This window comes from Scyliorhinus canicula, chromosome 12, assembly GCF_902713615.1.
Source record: "Scyliorhinus canicula chromosome 12, sScyCan1.1, whole genome shotgun sequence".
Taxonomy (NCBI): domain Eukaryota; kingdom Metazoa; phylum Chordata; class Chondrichthyes; order Carcharhiniformes; family Scyliorhinidae; genus Scyliorhinus; species Scyliorhinus canicula.
In genome coordinates this window covers 123300698-123315592 of record NC_052157.1, presented here as the reverse complement: position 1 = coordinate 123315592, position 14895 = coordinate 123300698, and the positions used below count along the sequence as shown (strand labels likewise).

The following is a 14895-nucleotide window of genomic DNA, read 5'->3' as shown; positions in this document are numbered from 1 at the left end:
ATGTCTTTGACAAGGTCCCACATGGGAGACTTATTAAGAAGGCAAATGCACATTGGATACAGGGTAACTTGATAAGGTGGATTCATAATTGGCTTACCTGTAGGAGACAGAGGGTGATGACAGATGGCTGTTTTAGTGACTGGAAGCCAGTGGCTTACCAAAGGGATCTGTGCTGTGTCCCCTATTGTTTGTCATTTATATAAATGACATAGGTGACTATACGTGGGGTGGGGTAGGATTAGTAATTTTGCAGATGACACAATGATTGGCTGGGTAGTTAACAGTGAGGTTGGGTTACAGGAAGATTTCGATGGGATTGTCTATGGGCAGAAAAGTGTGAGGGACACACTTTGGAGAGTAATGTAACAAGGACATAATCATTGAATGGTATGACACTGGGAAGTTCTGAGAAAAAGGGTCCTTGACATGTTTGTCCATTGATCTTTTAAGGCAGAAGGGCAGGTTAATAGGACGGTTTAAAAAAGACATATGGAACACTTGCCTTTATCAATTGAGGCATAGATATTACAAAAGCAGGAAAGTCATGTTGGAGTTATATAGAACTTTGTGAGGCTGCAGCTAGAGTACTGTGTGAAATTCTGGTGCAGAGATGATTCACCAGGATGTTGCCTGGGATCGAATATCGAATATTTAAATTATGAAGAGAGGTTGGATAGGCTTGCTTTGTTTCCGCTGGAGCAGAGAAGATTGAGAGGCGACTTGCTCAAGGTATACAAGATTATGAGGGGCATGGACAGGGTGGATAGAGAGCAGCTGTTCCCTTAGTTGAACGGTCAGTTACGGGGTGAGGGTGAGGTTCAAGGGGAATTTGAGGAAAAGCTACCCAAAGAGTAGTGATGGCCTGGGGGGCGGGGAGGGGGGGGGGGGGGGGTAGAAGCGGGTTGCCTCACATCCTTTTAAAAAGTACCTGGATGAGCACTTGGCAAGTCTTAACATTCAAGGCTATGGGCTAAGTGCTGGAAAATGGGATTAGGTGTTTTTCATGCATCAGTGCAGACTCGGTGGGTCAAAGGGCATCTTCTGTGCTGTATTATTCTGTCATTCTCTGATTCTTGCTCTCCCTAAAACAGTATACATCTAACCCTATTTCCAGTTCTCTCCAGTTTTGACAAAGTTTGCACTCTTCTCTCGCCACAGATGTTGTCAGATCTGCTGAGAGCGTCCAGTATTTCTGTTTTCGTTTGAAATTTTGGCCCTTGGCTGCCCAATAATTACGGTCACCAGGTTTGTGAGTTGAAACACAATTACTGTTTATTCATAACAGGAACAAAGCTGAAATATACAGTAATTATAGCTGTACATCAAGCAAGCTAACCTACTACCCCTTTAATCGTCTCATCCTCTACCCACACACACTCAAGGTGTGGAGATGCCGGCGTTGAACTGGGGTGAACACAGTAAGAAGTCTTACAGCACCAGGTTAAAGTCCAACAGGTTTATTTCAAACACTAGCTTTCGGAGCACTGCTCCTTCCTCCTTCCTGAGGAAGGAGCAGTGCTCGGAAAGCTAGTGTTTGAAACAAACCTGTTGGACTTTAACCTGGTGTTGTAAGACTACTTACTGCACACACACTCAAGACAGCATGCTGGTTGATCAAAAAAACCCTGCTTTACAGCTGATGATGGTCTTCTTGGCAGAGGCATTCATTCAGTACAGTACTTACAGGCAGTGGAACTTCTGGAGAGTCACTTTAGTTCTTATCAAACTGGGCCTTCAACTAAAAGGTTCACGTTCAGGTCTATTTCTTTCCTGAGACACTTTGTCATACATTAAACCTTGCCTTCAGCTCCAGGTGTAATTTCAAACCTTTGCAGTCTCGAGAGAATAGCATCCAGGCTTACTGGAGAGAGAATCAGCCCTCACAGTGGCCTTATGAAGAGAGTTTATCTGGATATTTTGGGAGTGAGTTAGTTGAAATCCTCCACCCAGACTGCAAAATCTAAAGTGAAATGAAACACAAACCTTGTGGCTCTGAAAAATACAACAGTTGGGATCAGATCCAATCATCAGCTGTCACCAGGCAGAGCACAGCCCTCGGCCAATTCATTGGCCACCAGCCAAATTAATCATTCCGAGTCATCACGAATGTCAGTCTAAAACAGCACAGACTTCTGGATCTTTTGTTTTAAGGAAAAGCAAATGCTACGTTCCTTAATGACACATGTCCATTAATCATTCATTTTAATGGCAAAAATAAAAGAAAGGGGAAATAAGGGAATAAACAGGAAGGATCCTTGCAACACCTTCGTGTCCAACCTCCGATGATCCCGCAACCAAATGTTCTAAATCTATTCCTTAACATAGACCAGACAAATCCAATTCCAGCTCAACTAAAATGTTATCAACAGGAACAATATATTCAGTAATGGGAGCATGAATCATAATGGACTGCTGTTAACTGATGGATTTACCAACTTGCATCAATTAAACAATATATAACCTGTACAATAATAACATGGGGTAGAGCAGACACACTCAGTTTGGAGTTTGGCTTCCTACAGAAACCTTGGTAGGAATCATGTTTTCCAGAGATTACAATTTGCTCTTGACTATGTGCATCCTACAGATCTATTAACACAGAGAGACCTGGTCACCATATTGCGGATCACGGGTTGCTCAGCTGCATCTCTGCCCAGAGTATGTGAGGACAACTGTTGGTCAAATCGATACAGGACTATCACCTCTGATTGCAACAACAGGTACAATCTGGAGAAGCTGACAAGTTGAAATCCGATTCAATTTCTGAAACACATGCTTGAGTTGATCCATCAAACATCAAAACTGAAGTGAAATGTGGTTTTATTTAAAGCAAAAATCTTGTCATCTGGATTATTTTTGAAACCAGAATAGTGGGCATCCTTAAGTACTATGGGAAAGTAGTTGAACTATACTCATCAGGTATTATATTATATTCACGGGACCACTTGCCTATCACTGCGTCAGACAATGATATAAATCAGATAGAAATCCTGGGTGGGTGAATAGGATTGAAAACAAATAAAGATTAATTAATTAAATTTAAAGCTGTAGGGATTCTGGATAAACCCTTTGAATAGTTAATAAATTAGCTGGAGTAGAATACAATAAGTACTTATTAAAGGATTTATGTTATCTCCGAATAGTCCGAATCAAAGTTTAATGTGAATTAGAAGCAACAATTCTTCCATCAGCAAACCCTTGGGCAGTTCAAAATGACATTAATCCTTTCTCAATGTATCCTGCTGCTCCAGACAATTTCTCAATCAGAACCTTTAGCATTTTAAGTTTAATGAAGTAACCTCTATTTGTTTTTGATCCTTTCGCCCTGATTACCATCTCATTTATATTGAAGGGTTATTTAATATCTGATGCGTGAGTCTCAGTGCTTGGTTTCATTTGCAGATGACACCAAACTAGAACATACATCAAGATCACATGAATTCATCTCAGAAATTACTGCGTATAAAGTTGACAAATACTTAAGTGGGCAGAATACAGGGCAGCACGGTGGCCTAGTGGTTAGCACAACCGCCTCACGGCGCTGAGGTCTCAGGTTCGATCCCGGCTCTAGGTCACTGTCCGTGTGGTGTTTGCACGTTCTCCCCGTGTCTGCGTTGGTTTCGCCCCCACAACCCAAAAATGTGCAGAGTAGGTGGATTGGCCACGCTAAATTGCCCCAATCCAATCCCTTAATTGGAAAAAATAATTGGCTAATCTAAATTTATTAAAAAAAAATTAAAAAAAAAAAAAAGTGGGCAGAATAGCAGATAAAATTGAATATGGATAAGTGTGCAATTCTGCACATACAATGGATTGTACGCCATGAAAGGTACTGGAATAGAATCCCTACAGTGCAGAATGAGTCCTATCGAGTTTACACAGACTCTCCGAAAGAGCACCCGACTAGGTCCTATCCCCGCAATCGCATAACTTAATTTAAACATCTTTGGACACTTAAGGAAAATTTAGCATGGCTAATCCACCTAGCCTGTTCATCTGGACTGTGGGAGGAATCCGGAGCACCCGGTGGAAACCCACGCAGATATGAAGAGAACATGCAATCTCCACAAAGACAGGCACACAAGGTGACTGTCCAAGGTGAATAGCCCAAGGTGAAATCAGAAGGGAACTTTGAGTCTTGCTGTTGAACATGTCCACTTGAGGCAGAGAGCAATCAACAAGGTTAGCAAATAATTTAACCAAATAGCCAAAACAGCACAGTACAAGTTAAAGAAACCCTGCTCAAATTGTATAATAGTACTCCTGGAACATTACGACTAGTTCTGAGTGCCAAGGGATAAGGGAGGTTTTAAGAGGAGGTGGTGGCTGTGGTGGTATAACTAGAAGGTTTACGGTACCTATCTGCCATTGGTGCAGAGCACTCACTGCCCATTGGCTCAGGTCAGTCATGTGCCTCTCTGCTGATTGGTTGAGGCTAGTCATGTGACTGCTCACCCATTTGCCGAGAGGCAAGTAGTCCCGCCTACAAGGCGGGGTATAAGAACCCGTAGGACCCGGCAGTCGGCCTTTCTCTGTAAGTCGACTGCCGGGCACACAACTAGTGGATTTAAAGCCTGATATATGGAACTTCTTCACGACTCGAGTCCAATTGATGGTACATCAATTTAATCAACTAGAATTTTGAAATGGAGCTTCGGATCAAACCAGACTGCCTCCGCATCAGACCGCATGCTACAAACGCGTCAGCAACTTTTAAACATTGGCTGGTGTGCTTCAACAGCTACCTCTTCACCACAGGCAGCCAACCCACCAAGGAGCAGAAACTCCACATCCTCCACTCGTGCGTGGGCACCGCCGTCTACTCGATGATTGAGGATGAACAAGACTATGACGTGGCCATGGACCTTCTGAAAGGACATTTTCTCAGGCCTGTCCACCAAGTCTATGCACGGCATCACCTGGCTACAAGGCAGCAGTTCCATGGTGAGTCCCTTGATGAATTTTATCGGGCCCTCGTTGTCTTGGGGAGAAATTGCGCCTGCCCGCAAGTTACTGCGGCAGAACATACGGAACTGTTAATTCGGGATGCCTTCGTTGCAGGCATGCAACCTTCAGCAATACGCCAGTGACTATTAGAAAAGGACACTTTAAGCCTCGCTGAGGCATGGACCCTCGCATCCTCTCTGGAGGTTGCCAACCGAAACGCCCACGCATACGCCCCCGGCCGCGCGACAGCCCCTTGGGCAACGTGGCACGCAACCCCCCTGCCGACTCCGACCCCCCCAGGCCTGCGCTGCGGGGCGCCCCGATAAGCACACGGGGCCCCGCTGTTACTTCTGTGGCCTGGCCAAGCACCCCCGCCTGCGCTGTCCGGCCCGCTCCACAGTTTGTAAGAGCTGCGGTAAGAAAGGTCACTATTCAGAGGCCTGTCAATCGAAGTCGGTCGCTGCTGTTCCGCGCAGCGACCGCGGATCATCCCCCTGTGCTCCTCCAGGGCCCTGCGTGGCACACAGGCCTCTCTGCCTCCGCTCCCGGCCACCACGAGCGACCCACGGCCCTCTTTGCCCCTGCCTCTAGCCAACACGAGTGACCCACGGGCGCCGCCATTTTGGGTCCCGGTCGCCACGTGTAGGTCCCAGGCACCGCCATCTTGGGGCCCCGACTCCACGTGCGGCCAACGGGCGCCGCCATTTTGGGCCAATGCAAAGGACCCCACCAGCGACTACTCCGCAAGCGAAGATGACCCAGACCTCCTGCCATGACTCGCTGCAGTGACTCTCGACCAGTCGCGCTCTCCATGGCGACGACACAGATCCTTCTCAATGGACACGAAACGAACTGCCTACTAGACTCCGGGAGAATAGAGTGTTTTGTCCACCCCGATACGGTAAGACGCTGCACGCTCCCCGTTCACCCGGTCAAGCATAAGATAGCTCTAGCCTCCGGTTCGCACTCCGTCCACATCACCGGGTGCTGCGTAGCGGGCCTCACGGTCCAGGGGAGGGTTTTTAAAATTACAAACTCCTCGTCCTCTCCCGCCTCTGCGCACCGGCACTCTTAGGACTGGATTTCCAGTGTAACCTGCAGAGCTTGACTTTTAAATTCGGCGGCCCTATTCCACCCCTTACTGTCTGCAGCCTCGCGTCCCTCAAAGTGGACCCCCCTTGTTTGCGAACCTCACCCCGGATTGCAAACCCGTCGCCACTAGGAGCAGACGATACAGTGCCCAGGACCGGACCTTCATCAGGTCCGAGGTCCAGAGGCTACTAAAGGAAGGAGTCATCGAGGCTGTTGCTCGTTTTGGGTGAGTGTGCTTAACACTCCCTTTGGCTCTGTTTCAAATTCTATGCTCTGGAGTCGCCAGGTGCCGTATAGACACCGTCACAAGTTCAAGGTGAAGTTCAAGGCAATAAAGTTTTACACCAATTAGTAAGTCCAAAACAATTAGAGTTTATTATAACACAAATATAATAACACTCATGCACACGCTAAAGACTAACTTACTTCTACCACTAAACGACTAATACTTATCTAAGAAGGAACTGCGAGGTCAGGGAACAAGGCCTTCGTTCCGTTCTGGGCTGCAGGCTTCGGGTCACTATTGGTCGGCAAGGGTATAAGTAATGCCGGGGACAGGTAGCGATCGTCGTTAGGCATTTACTTATTGGCGGCTTCAGTTCAATCGGCTGATGGAGAAGACAGGGGTCTCGAGGCTGGATTCAGAAGCCGGAATCAGGAGAAAGAATCAGAAGACTGAACCATGCGTGGGACCTCTCTTTTATAGGTCCCAGGGGTCCGCGCCCCTTGGGGCGGGCTTCCTCACCTGCTGGGGATCGATTGGGCCTCTTCCCAATCAATATGGTTTGAACCCCCCAATCCTAGGGCCGTTCCTTGATGGCTGGGGCGGTTCTTAGGACTCATTGTCCTGGGCTTCTCTGGCTCCATCGTGTCTGGGCTGCTATTAAAAGTATCAATTGATACTTAATTGTATCTATTGTACCTGGGACTGCCCGGTATCACCTCATTACTATGTTAACGGCTTTCCCATTTACAGCGCTGCCTGATCTCTGCAGCTGCCAGGAAACTGGTTTCTGCAATTGTTTCAATGCATAATTGCTTCTGCAAGCTGTTTGCTTTTTAACATGTCCGTTTACCCTGCACTCTTTGGAGTCTTCCATTTTGTGTCCGTTTGTGGCCATCTTAGGTGGCTACAAGGCCAGGAACAGTCCCTGGCGAGCCCAAGTGCTGGTAGTTCGGACTGGGGAGAAAAACCGAATGGTTATTGACTACAGTCAGACCATCAACAGGTTTACGCAGCTGGACGCGTACCCTCTCCCTTGTATTTCCGACCTGGTTAACAGGATCGCGAAGTACAAAGTCTTCTCCACGGTGGACCTTAAGTCTGCCTATATCAGCTTCCCATCCGCACGGGTGACCGCAAGTACACTGCGTTCGAGGCAGATGGGCGCCTCTATCACTTTCTAAGGGTTCCATTCGGTGTCACAAATGGGGTCTCGGTCTTCCAACGGGAGATGGACCGAATGGTTGACCAATACGGTTTACGGGCGACCTTCCTGTATCTCGACAATGTCACCATCTGCGGCCATGACCCGCAGGACCATGACATCAACCTCCAAAAATTCCTCCGTACCGCAAAACTCCTTAACCTCACATATAATAAGGATAAGTGCGTGTTTCGCACCGACCGTCTAGCCATCCTCGGCTACGTAGTGGAGTGATAGGCCCCGATCCCAAATGCATGCGTCCCCTGATGGAACTCCCCCTCCCCAACTCCCTCAAATCCCTTAAACGCTGTCTGGGCTTCTTCTCTTATTACGCCCAGTGGGTCCCGAACTACGCCGACAAAGCCCGCCCCCTCATCCAATCCAACACTTTTCCACTGTCGATGGAGGCCCGCCAGGCCTTTAGCCGCATCAAAGCGGATATCGCGAAGGCCACGATGCGTGCTATCGACGAGTCCCTCCCATTCCAGGTCGAGAGCGACGCGTCTGACGTAGCTCTGGGGGCCACCCTCAACCAAGCGGGCAGACCCGTGGCCTTCTTCTCCCGGACCCTCCACGCTTCCGAACTCCGCCATTCCTCAGTGGAAAAGGAGGTACAGGCCATAGTTTAAGCTGTGCGATACTGGAGGCACTATCTGGCCGGCAGGTGGTTCACCCTCCTCACAGACCAGTGGTCAGTGGCCTTCATGTTCAATAATGCACAGAGGGGCAAGATCAAGAACGACAAGATCTTGCGATGGCGGATCGAGTTGTCCACGTACAACTACGATATCTTGTATCGTCCTGGGAAGCTCAACAAGCCTCCTGATGCCCTGTCCCGCGGTACCTGCGCCAGCGCGCAGATTGACCGCCTCCGCACCCTCCACGCGGACCTCTGCCATCCAGGAGTAGCCCGCTTCTATCACTTTATCAAGACCTGCAAACTGCCCTACTCCATCGAGGAGGTCAGGACCGTGACCAGGGATTGCCACATTTGCGCAGAGTGCAAACCGCACTTCTACCGCCCTGAGCCAGCGCATCTGGTAAAGGCGTTCCGCCCTTTTGAATGTTTTAGTATGGACTTCAAGGGTCCCCTCCCCTCCAACAACCGCAACACCTACTTCTTAAGTTTGATTGACGAGTACTCTCGCTTCCCTTTCGCCATCCCCTGCCCCGACATGACCACGACAACCGTCATCAAGGCCCTCCTCTCCATTTTCTCCCTGTTCGGTTACCCCGCGTACATCCACAGCGACCGGGGGTCCTCCTTTATGAGTGACGAACTGCGTCAATTCCTGCTCAGCAGGGGCATCGCCTCTAGCAGGACAACCAGTTATAACCCTCGGGTTAACGGGCAGGTTGAGCGGGAGAATGGCACAGTCTGGAAGACCGTCCTACTGGCCCTACGGTCCAGAGATTTCCCTATCTCCCACTGGCAAGAGGTCATCCCCGACGCCCTCCATTCAATTCGGTCTCTCCTCTGCACTGCCACAAACCAAACGCCTCATGAACGTCTTCTTGTTTTCCCTAGGAAGTCGTCCACGGGGCTGGTGGAGTACCGTGCCGGCGGGAATGGCAGAGGCGTAGTTACCAACGCCCCCAAACTGGTGCCCTTGCTTGAAACCACCTCCATACGCTCCCATGCTGACCCTCCCCCCACCATCCACTTCCTGATCATGGCTACATTTGCCGCCCAATAATAGTTACTAAAATTTGACAGCCCACCCTCTCCCCGATTCCGCTGAAGCATTACATTCCTTACCCGCGGGGTCTTGCCCGCCCAAACAAACCAAGTGATCACTTTGTTGACCCGTTTAAAAAAGGACCGTGGAATAAAGATGGGGAGACACTGAAATACTACAAACAGGAGTCTCGGGAGGACTGTCATCTTCACCGCCTGCACCCTCCCAGCTAATGACAACGGGAGCGCGGCCTACCTCCGAAAGTCGTCCTTCATTTGGTTTACTAGTCGGGCCGGATTTAATTTATGCAGTCGGTCCCATTCCTGCGCCATTTGGATGCCTAGATACCTAAAGCTTCCCCCTACTAATCTAAATGGAAGCTCCCCCAATTGCCTCTCCTGTCCCCTCGCCTGGACCGCAAACATCTCACTTTCCCCATATTTAGCTTATACCTCGAAAACCTGCCAAATTCCCATAGAATCCTCATGATTTCTTCCATCCCCTCTATTGGGTCCGATACATACAGAAGCAGATCGTCTGCATAAAGCGAGACTGTGCTCCACCCCCCACCCCGACCAGCCCCGTGAAGCTCTCCGAGCAATTGCCAGCGGCTCTATAGCTAACGCGAACAACAGTAGGGAGAGGGGGCACCCCTGTCTCGTCCGGGGTGCAGTCTAAAATAGTCTGACGTTGTCCTATTCGTACGCTCGCCACAGCAACCTGACCTAGTCAATAAAGCCCCGCCCAAATCCAAACCGTACCAGTACCTCCCATAGATATTCCCATTCTACTCGATCAAAGGCCTTCTCTGTGTCCATTGCGACTTTCTTATATTGGCCACCAACTGCCTACCCTTAACAAACCCCGTCTGGTCCTCCCCAATAACGTCCGGAACACGATCCTCAATTCTGGAGGACAAAATTTTGGCCAGCAGTTTGGCGTCCACATTCAACGAGGATATCGGCCTGTAGGACCCACACCGCTCCGGGTTCTTGTCCGCTTAAGGATCAGTGAAATTGTGGCCAGTGACATCGTCAGGGGCAGCACCCCTCTTTCCCTTGCCTCACTGAACATCCTCATCAACAATGGTCCCAATATCCCAGAGAACTTTTTGTAGAACTCCACTGGGTAACCATCTGGCCCCGGGGCTTTACCTGCCTGCATGGCCGCCTTACCCTCCACTATCTCTTGCAACCCGATCGGGGCCCACAGCCCTTCTACCTGCTCCCCGTCCACCTTTGGGAAATTCAGCCCCCCAAGGAAGTGCCTCATCCCCTCCGGCCCCATTGTGGTTTCTGACCTATACAGCCTACCGTAAAAATCCCTAAACGCCTTATTCACCCCTGCTAAATCTCCAACCAGGTTCCCATCTCCATCATTTACTTTCCCTATCTCCCTGGCTGCCTCCCTCTTTCTAAACTGCTGTGCAAGCATTCTGCTAGCCTTCTCTCCATGCTCATAAATCGCCCCCCTCGCCTTTCTCAGCTGCTCCACTGCCCTCCCTGTGGTTAACAAACAGAACTCCGCCTGTAGCCTCTGCCGTTCCCTTAAAAGACCTGCCTCTGGGGTCTTCACATACCTCCTATCGATCTGTGGTATCTCCTTTACCAGTCGGTCCGTCTCTGTCCTGTCTACCTTCTACCTGTGGGCCCATATCGAGATCAGCGCCCCTCTAACCACCGCCTTCAGTGCTTCCCAGACCACCGCTACTGAAATGTCTCCCGTGTCGTTGACCTGCAGGTAGTTCTGAATACATTTCCTCAGCTGCTCGCACGCCCCTTCGTCAGCTAAAAGTCCCACATCTAACTTCCAATGCGGGCGCTGGTTACTGTCTTTACTAACCTGCAGGTCAACCCAGTGTGGAGCATGGTCTGAGATTGTGATCGCCGAGTACCCCGTGTCCACCACCCCTGTCATTAAAGCCCTGTTCAGAATAAAGAAATCGATACGGGAGTAGACTTTATGCAAGTGTGAGTAGAAGAAGAACTCCTTCACCCTCGGCTGTCCAAATCTTCATGGGTCCACCCCCATCTGCTCCATGAACCCTGTTAGTTCCTTTGCCATTGCTGGCACCCTGCCCGTTTTTGAGCTTGACTGGTCTAAGCCAGGGTCAATAACTACGTTAAAGTCCCCTCCCGTGACCAACATGTGCGAGTCCAGGTCCGGTATCTTTCCCAGCATCCTCTTTATGAACTCCACATCGTCCCAATTTGGCGCACACACATTTACTAATACCACCTGCACTCCTCCAGTTTCCCACTGACCATAATGTACAGACCTCCTACATCAGAAACTATTCTACCCGTCTCAAATACCACCCGCTTATTGATCAGGATCGCGATCACTCTCGTCTTTGAATCTAGTCCCGAGTGAAAGACCTGACTGACCAGCCTTTCCTTAAGCTAATCTTGTCAGCTACTCTAAAGTGTGTCTCCTGCAACATTACCACGTCCGCCTTCAGTCCCCTAAGATGCGCGAACATGCGTGCCCTCTTGACCGGCCCATTTAGCCCTCGTACATTCCAGGTGAGCAGCCTCATTGGGGGGCTCATTGCCCCCACCCCCTTCGCCGACCAGCCATCCCCTTTTTTGGGCCAGCCTCCAGCCCGTGCTCCGCGCATCCTCCAGCCCGTGCTCCGCGCATCCACCGGCCCGCCCCCAGGCAACCTCCACCCCCAACGTCCTCTCTGTCCCTTAGAACAGGTTTCTCCCTCGTCAGCAGAACATTTCCCACCCCCCCCAGTTGCAACACAATATACCGCAACCCCTTTAATAAATCTAACATATGCACCCCCGCACTACACTTCTGTGAGCTAGCCCGCCCAGCTAGCTTGGTGGCCCCCACCCCTAGTGCCGAAAGTCTCCCACCCATTGTTCCCCCCCCCCCCCCCCCCCGCACATACATACACATTCCAATGACAAACAATCCCAACACAATTGCCCAACAGAAAAAACAGGAAGAAAAAAATCGCTAACAAAGATCAAGTAAGCGATCCAAAATCTAAACAAGCACACCTCCATCCCCCAACAGTGCAAATGTAAACTTTAACTTACTCATTTCTGCAACTGGCCCCAAATCAGTAGAGAATGAATTACAGACAGCATCCACAAAACAAAAAACGAGAAACATTTTTTTTTAAAAAACATGAACGTTGCAGCAAAGTTCAAAAGTTCTCAGCCCACCACCAGTCCTTTCCTTTTCGCAAAGTCCTACACGTCCTCGGGCGACTCAAAATAAAAGTGCTGTTCCTCATACGTGACCCAGAGATGGGCCGGATACAACAGTCCAAACTTCACCTTTTTCTTAAAAAGGGTCGACCTGATCTGGTTAAAGCCCGCTCTTCTCCTGGCCACCTCCGTACTCGGGTCTTGGTAGATCCACAGGACACTGTTGTCCCATTTGCAGCTCCGTGTCTGCTTGGCCTACTGAAATGAAATGAAAATGAAAATCGCTTATTGTCACGAGTAGGCTTCAATGAAGTTACTGTGAAAAGCCCCTAGTCGCCACATTCCGGCGCCTGTCCGGGGAGGCTGGTACGGGAATCGAACCGTGCTGCTGGCCTGCTTGGTCTGCTTTAAAAGCCAGCGGTTTAGCCTGGTGAGCTAAACCAGCCCCTCTGTAGAATGCACTCCTTATCCAAGTACCTATGGAATCTCACCACCATTGCCTGGGGGGGGGTCTCCCATTCGAGGCTTTCTCGCAAGTGTTCTGTGAGCCCTGTCCACCTCCAAAGGTCGGGAGAACGCTCCATCCCCCAGCAGCTTCTCAAACATGTCCGTGATGTATGCTCCAGCGTCCGCTCCTTCGGACCGCCCCGGGAGCCCAACAGTCCTCAAATTCTGCCGGCGGGACCTATTCTCTCAGTCCTCCACCTTCTCCAGGAGCTTTTTCTGCTGATCTCTCAGCATCCTCACCTCCAACTCCTGGTCAGCCAGCGCCTTCTCTACTTTCTGGATTGCCCGATCTTGGGCATCCAATTTAAGCTCCATCCGCTCAATTGACTCTTTTGTTGGGTTCTGCTTTGCGAAGCCTTCCTGAATAACGTGCATCAGCTGCTCCATTGACCGCTGGGTCAGTGAGCAGAGGTCCGGTCCTCTGCCATGCTTCCCCCCCCCCCCCCCCCCCCCCCCCCAGCTTCAGCCCAAGCCTTCTTTGTCTTTCTGTTTCTGCCTTTGCGAGCACTTCTAGTCTTCCTCTCCATGCACCGATGTGGGAATTCGTACACAATTGCCTCTGTCATCAATTTTTCATTTCAAGTCGGGTAGAAAATTGGGGGGAAAGGTCCAAAAGTCCAACCCAAGTGGGAGCCACCAAATGTGCAACTTACTCCTTCATAGCCGCCACTGGAAGTCGCCATTTTAAAGAGGATGCAGGAGCAAACCTGGGGGATTTTGTGAATAAATCATTGGAGGTTGTAGAGCAAGTTGAGAGCATGAGTAATAATAAATATGACATTCTAGGCTTTATCAATATGGGCATAAAGTACAAAAGCAAAGAAGTAACAATAACCCTGGTTTTTCCTGAAGTATTGTGACCTGTTCTGGGGACCACACTTTAGGTATGATGTGAATGCATTGGAGACGGCGCAGAAAAGATTCACGACAATGGTTCCAGGGATGACGAACTTCACTGACTGTAGAAGCTCGGGTTGTTCATCTTGGAGTAGAGAAGGTTGAGAGGCATCTGGAAAGAGTACATGGGGGGAAACTATTCCCATTGGTGGAAGGATTGTAAATTAGAGGACACGGATTTAAGGTGAATAGCAAAAGTAGCGATGGTGACATGACAAAAAAAACTATTTTAGTAGCGACTGGTTAGGACCCGAAATGTAATGCCTAAGGTCCGAGATTTGGCACAGACTGGAGAGTTTCTCCATCGGTACAAAAATGGTATTGCAGACCCAAATCTGGGAACCCTGTCCCTGAACCCAGCCCCACAACATTTTCGCAGGGCCGGGTCGACATTTTCACATCCGTGATTTACGGAGGCATCTGCACATGTTGAAAAGCAGCAGCCTTCAGTCTGACCTGATTATTGAAAGGATGGAGTCAGAAATGGGGGGCTGGATTCTTCACCTCGCCGCACCATATTTCTGCCCCGACCTACCAGCAGAATTCTCCGTTACGCCAGCCGGTCAATGGGGTTTCCCATTGTGGGGCAGCCCCACACCGTCAGGAAACCCTGGCTGCAGGTAAATAATGAATTCATTAAGCAATATTTAAGAACGTTATTTAATCTCAGCATCGATCCTCTGGTCTTCCCACGGTGGAAGGTCTTCCCATGGTGGATACTGGGTGAGTCGGCATGGTGAGTGCAAGGGAAAACGGGGTGGGTGGAGCAGGGGCATGGATTGGCAGTAAATTTGCGTTGAAGCTATAAATATTTGGTTGCGGGATGATGGGGTGGGTTTATTGACATAGGTTGGCATGGAGGGCATGCGTGATCAAGGGGTTGGGTGGGAAGAATGAGGTGGCAGGGTTGACATGGATGGCGCATGGGGGTGTGAGGGGTGAGTGCTGGAGGGCTGTTACGTGCTTCATTCCTTTATTTCACAGTTTGGATAAAGTCCCGGAACACCAAGGCAGTCCTTTCACCCAGTCGACCTCTGAACCTGGCAGCCCCTCCCAACGCATTCGAGGCAGTGGGCACGTCGCACATAAAACCTGGCCCCCGGAATGAAAAAACAAATTTCTGGGGCACGTTTTCAAGAGTCAGGCTTGCAGAACAGGGAAGTGATTCGACTTTTGCAA

The 14895-nt window shown here is 49.8% G+C and overlaps 1 protein-coding gene across 3 annotated transcripts in view; it reads left to right on the top strand.

The window, feature by feature from the left end:
- The window catches only part of LOC119974774 (myeloperoxidase-like), a 66151-nt gene that overhangs the window by 13188 nt on the left and 38068 nt on the right, over window positions 1–14895 (top strand). For all 3 annotated transcript variants that reach the window (XM_038813993.1, XM_038813994.1, XM_038813992.1), the window contains one exon: window positions 2588–2720. In XM_038813993.1, the coding sequence (XP_038669921.1) occupies window positions 2588–2720 (133 nt within the window). The remainder of the gene's footprint in view (window positions 1–2587; window positions 2721–14895) is intronic.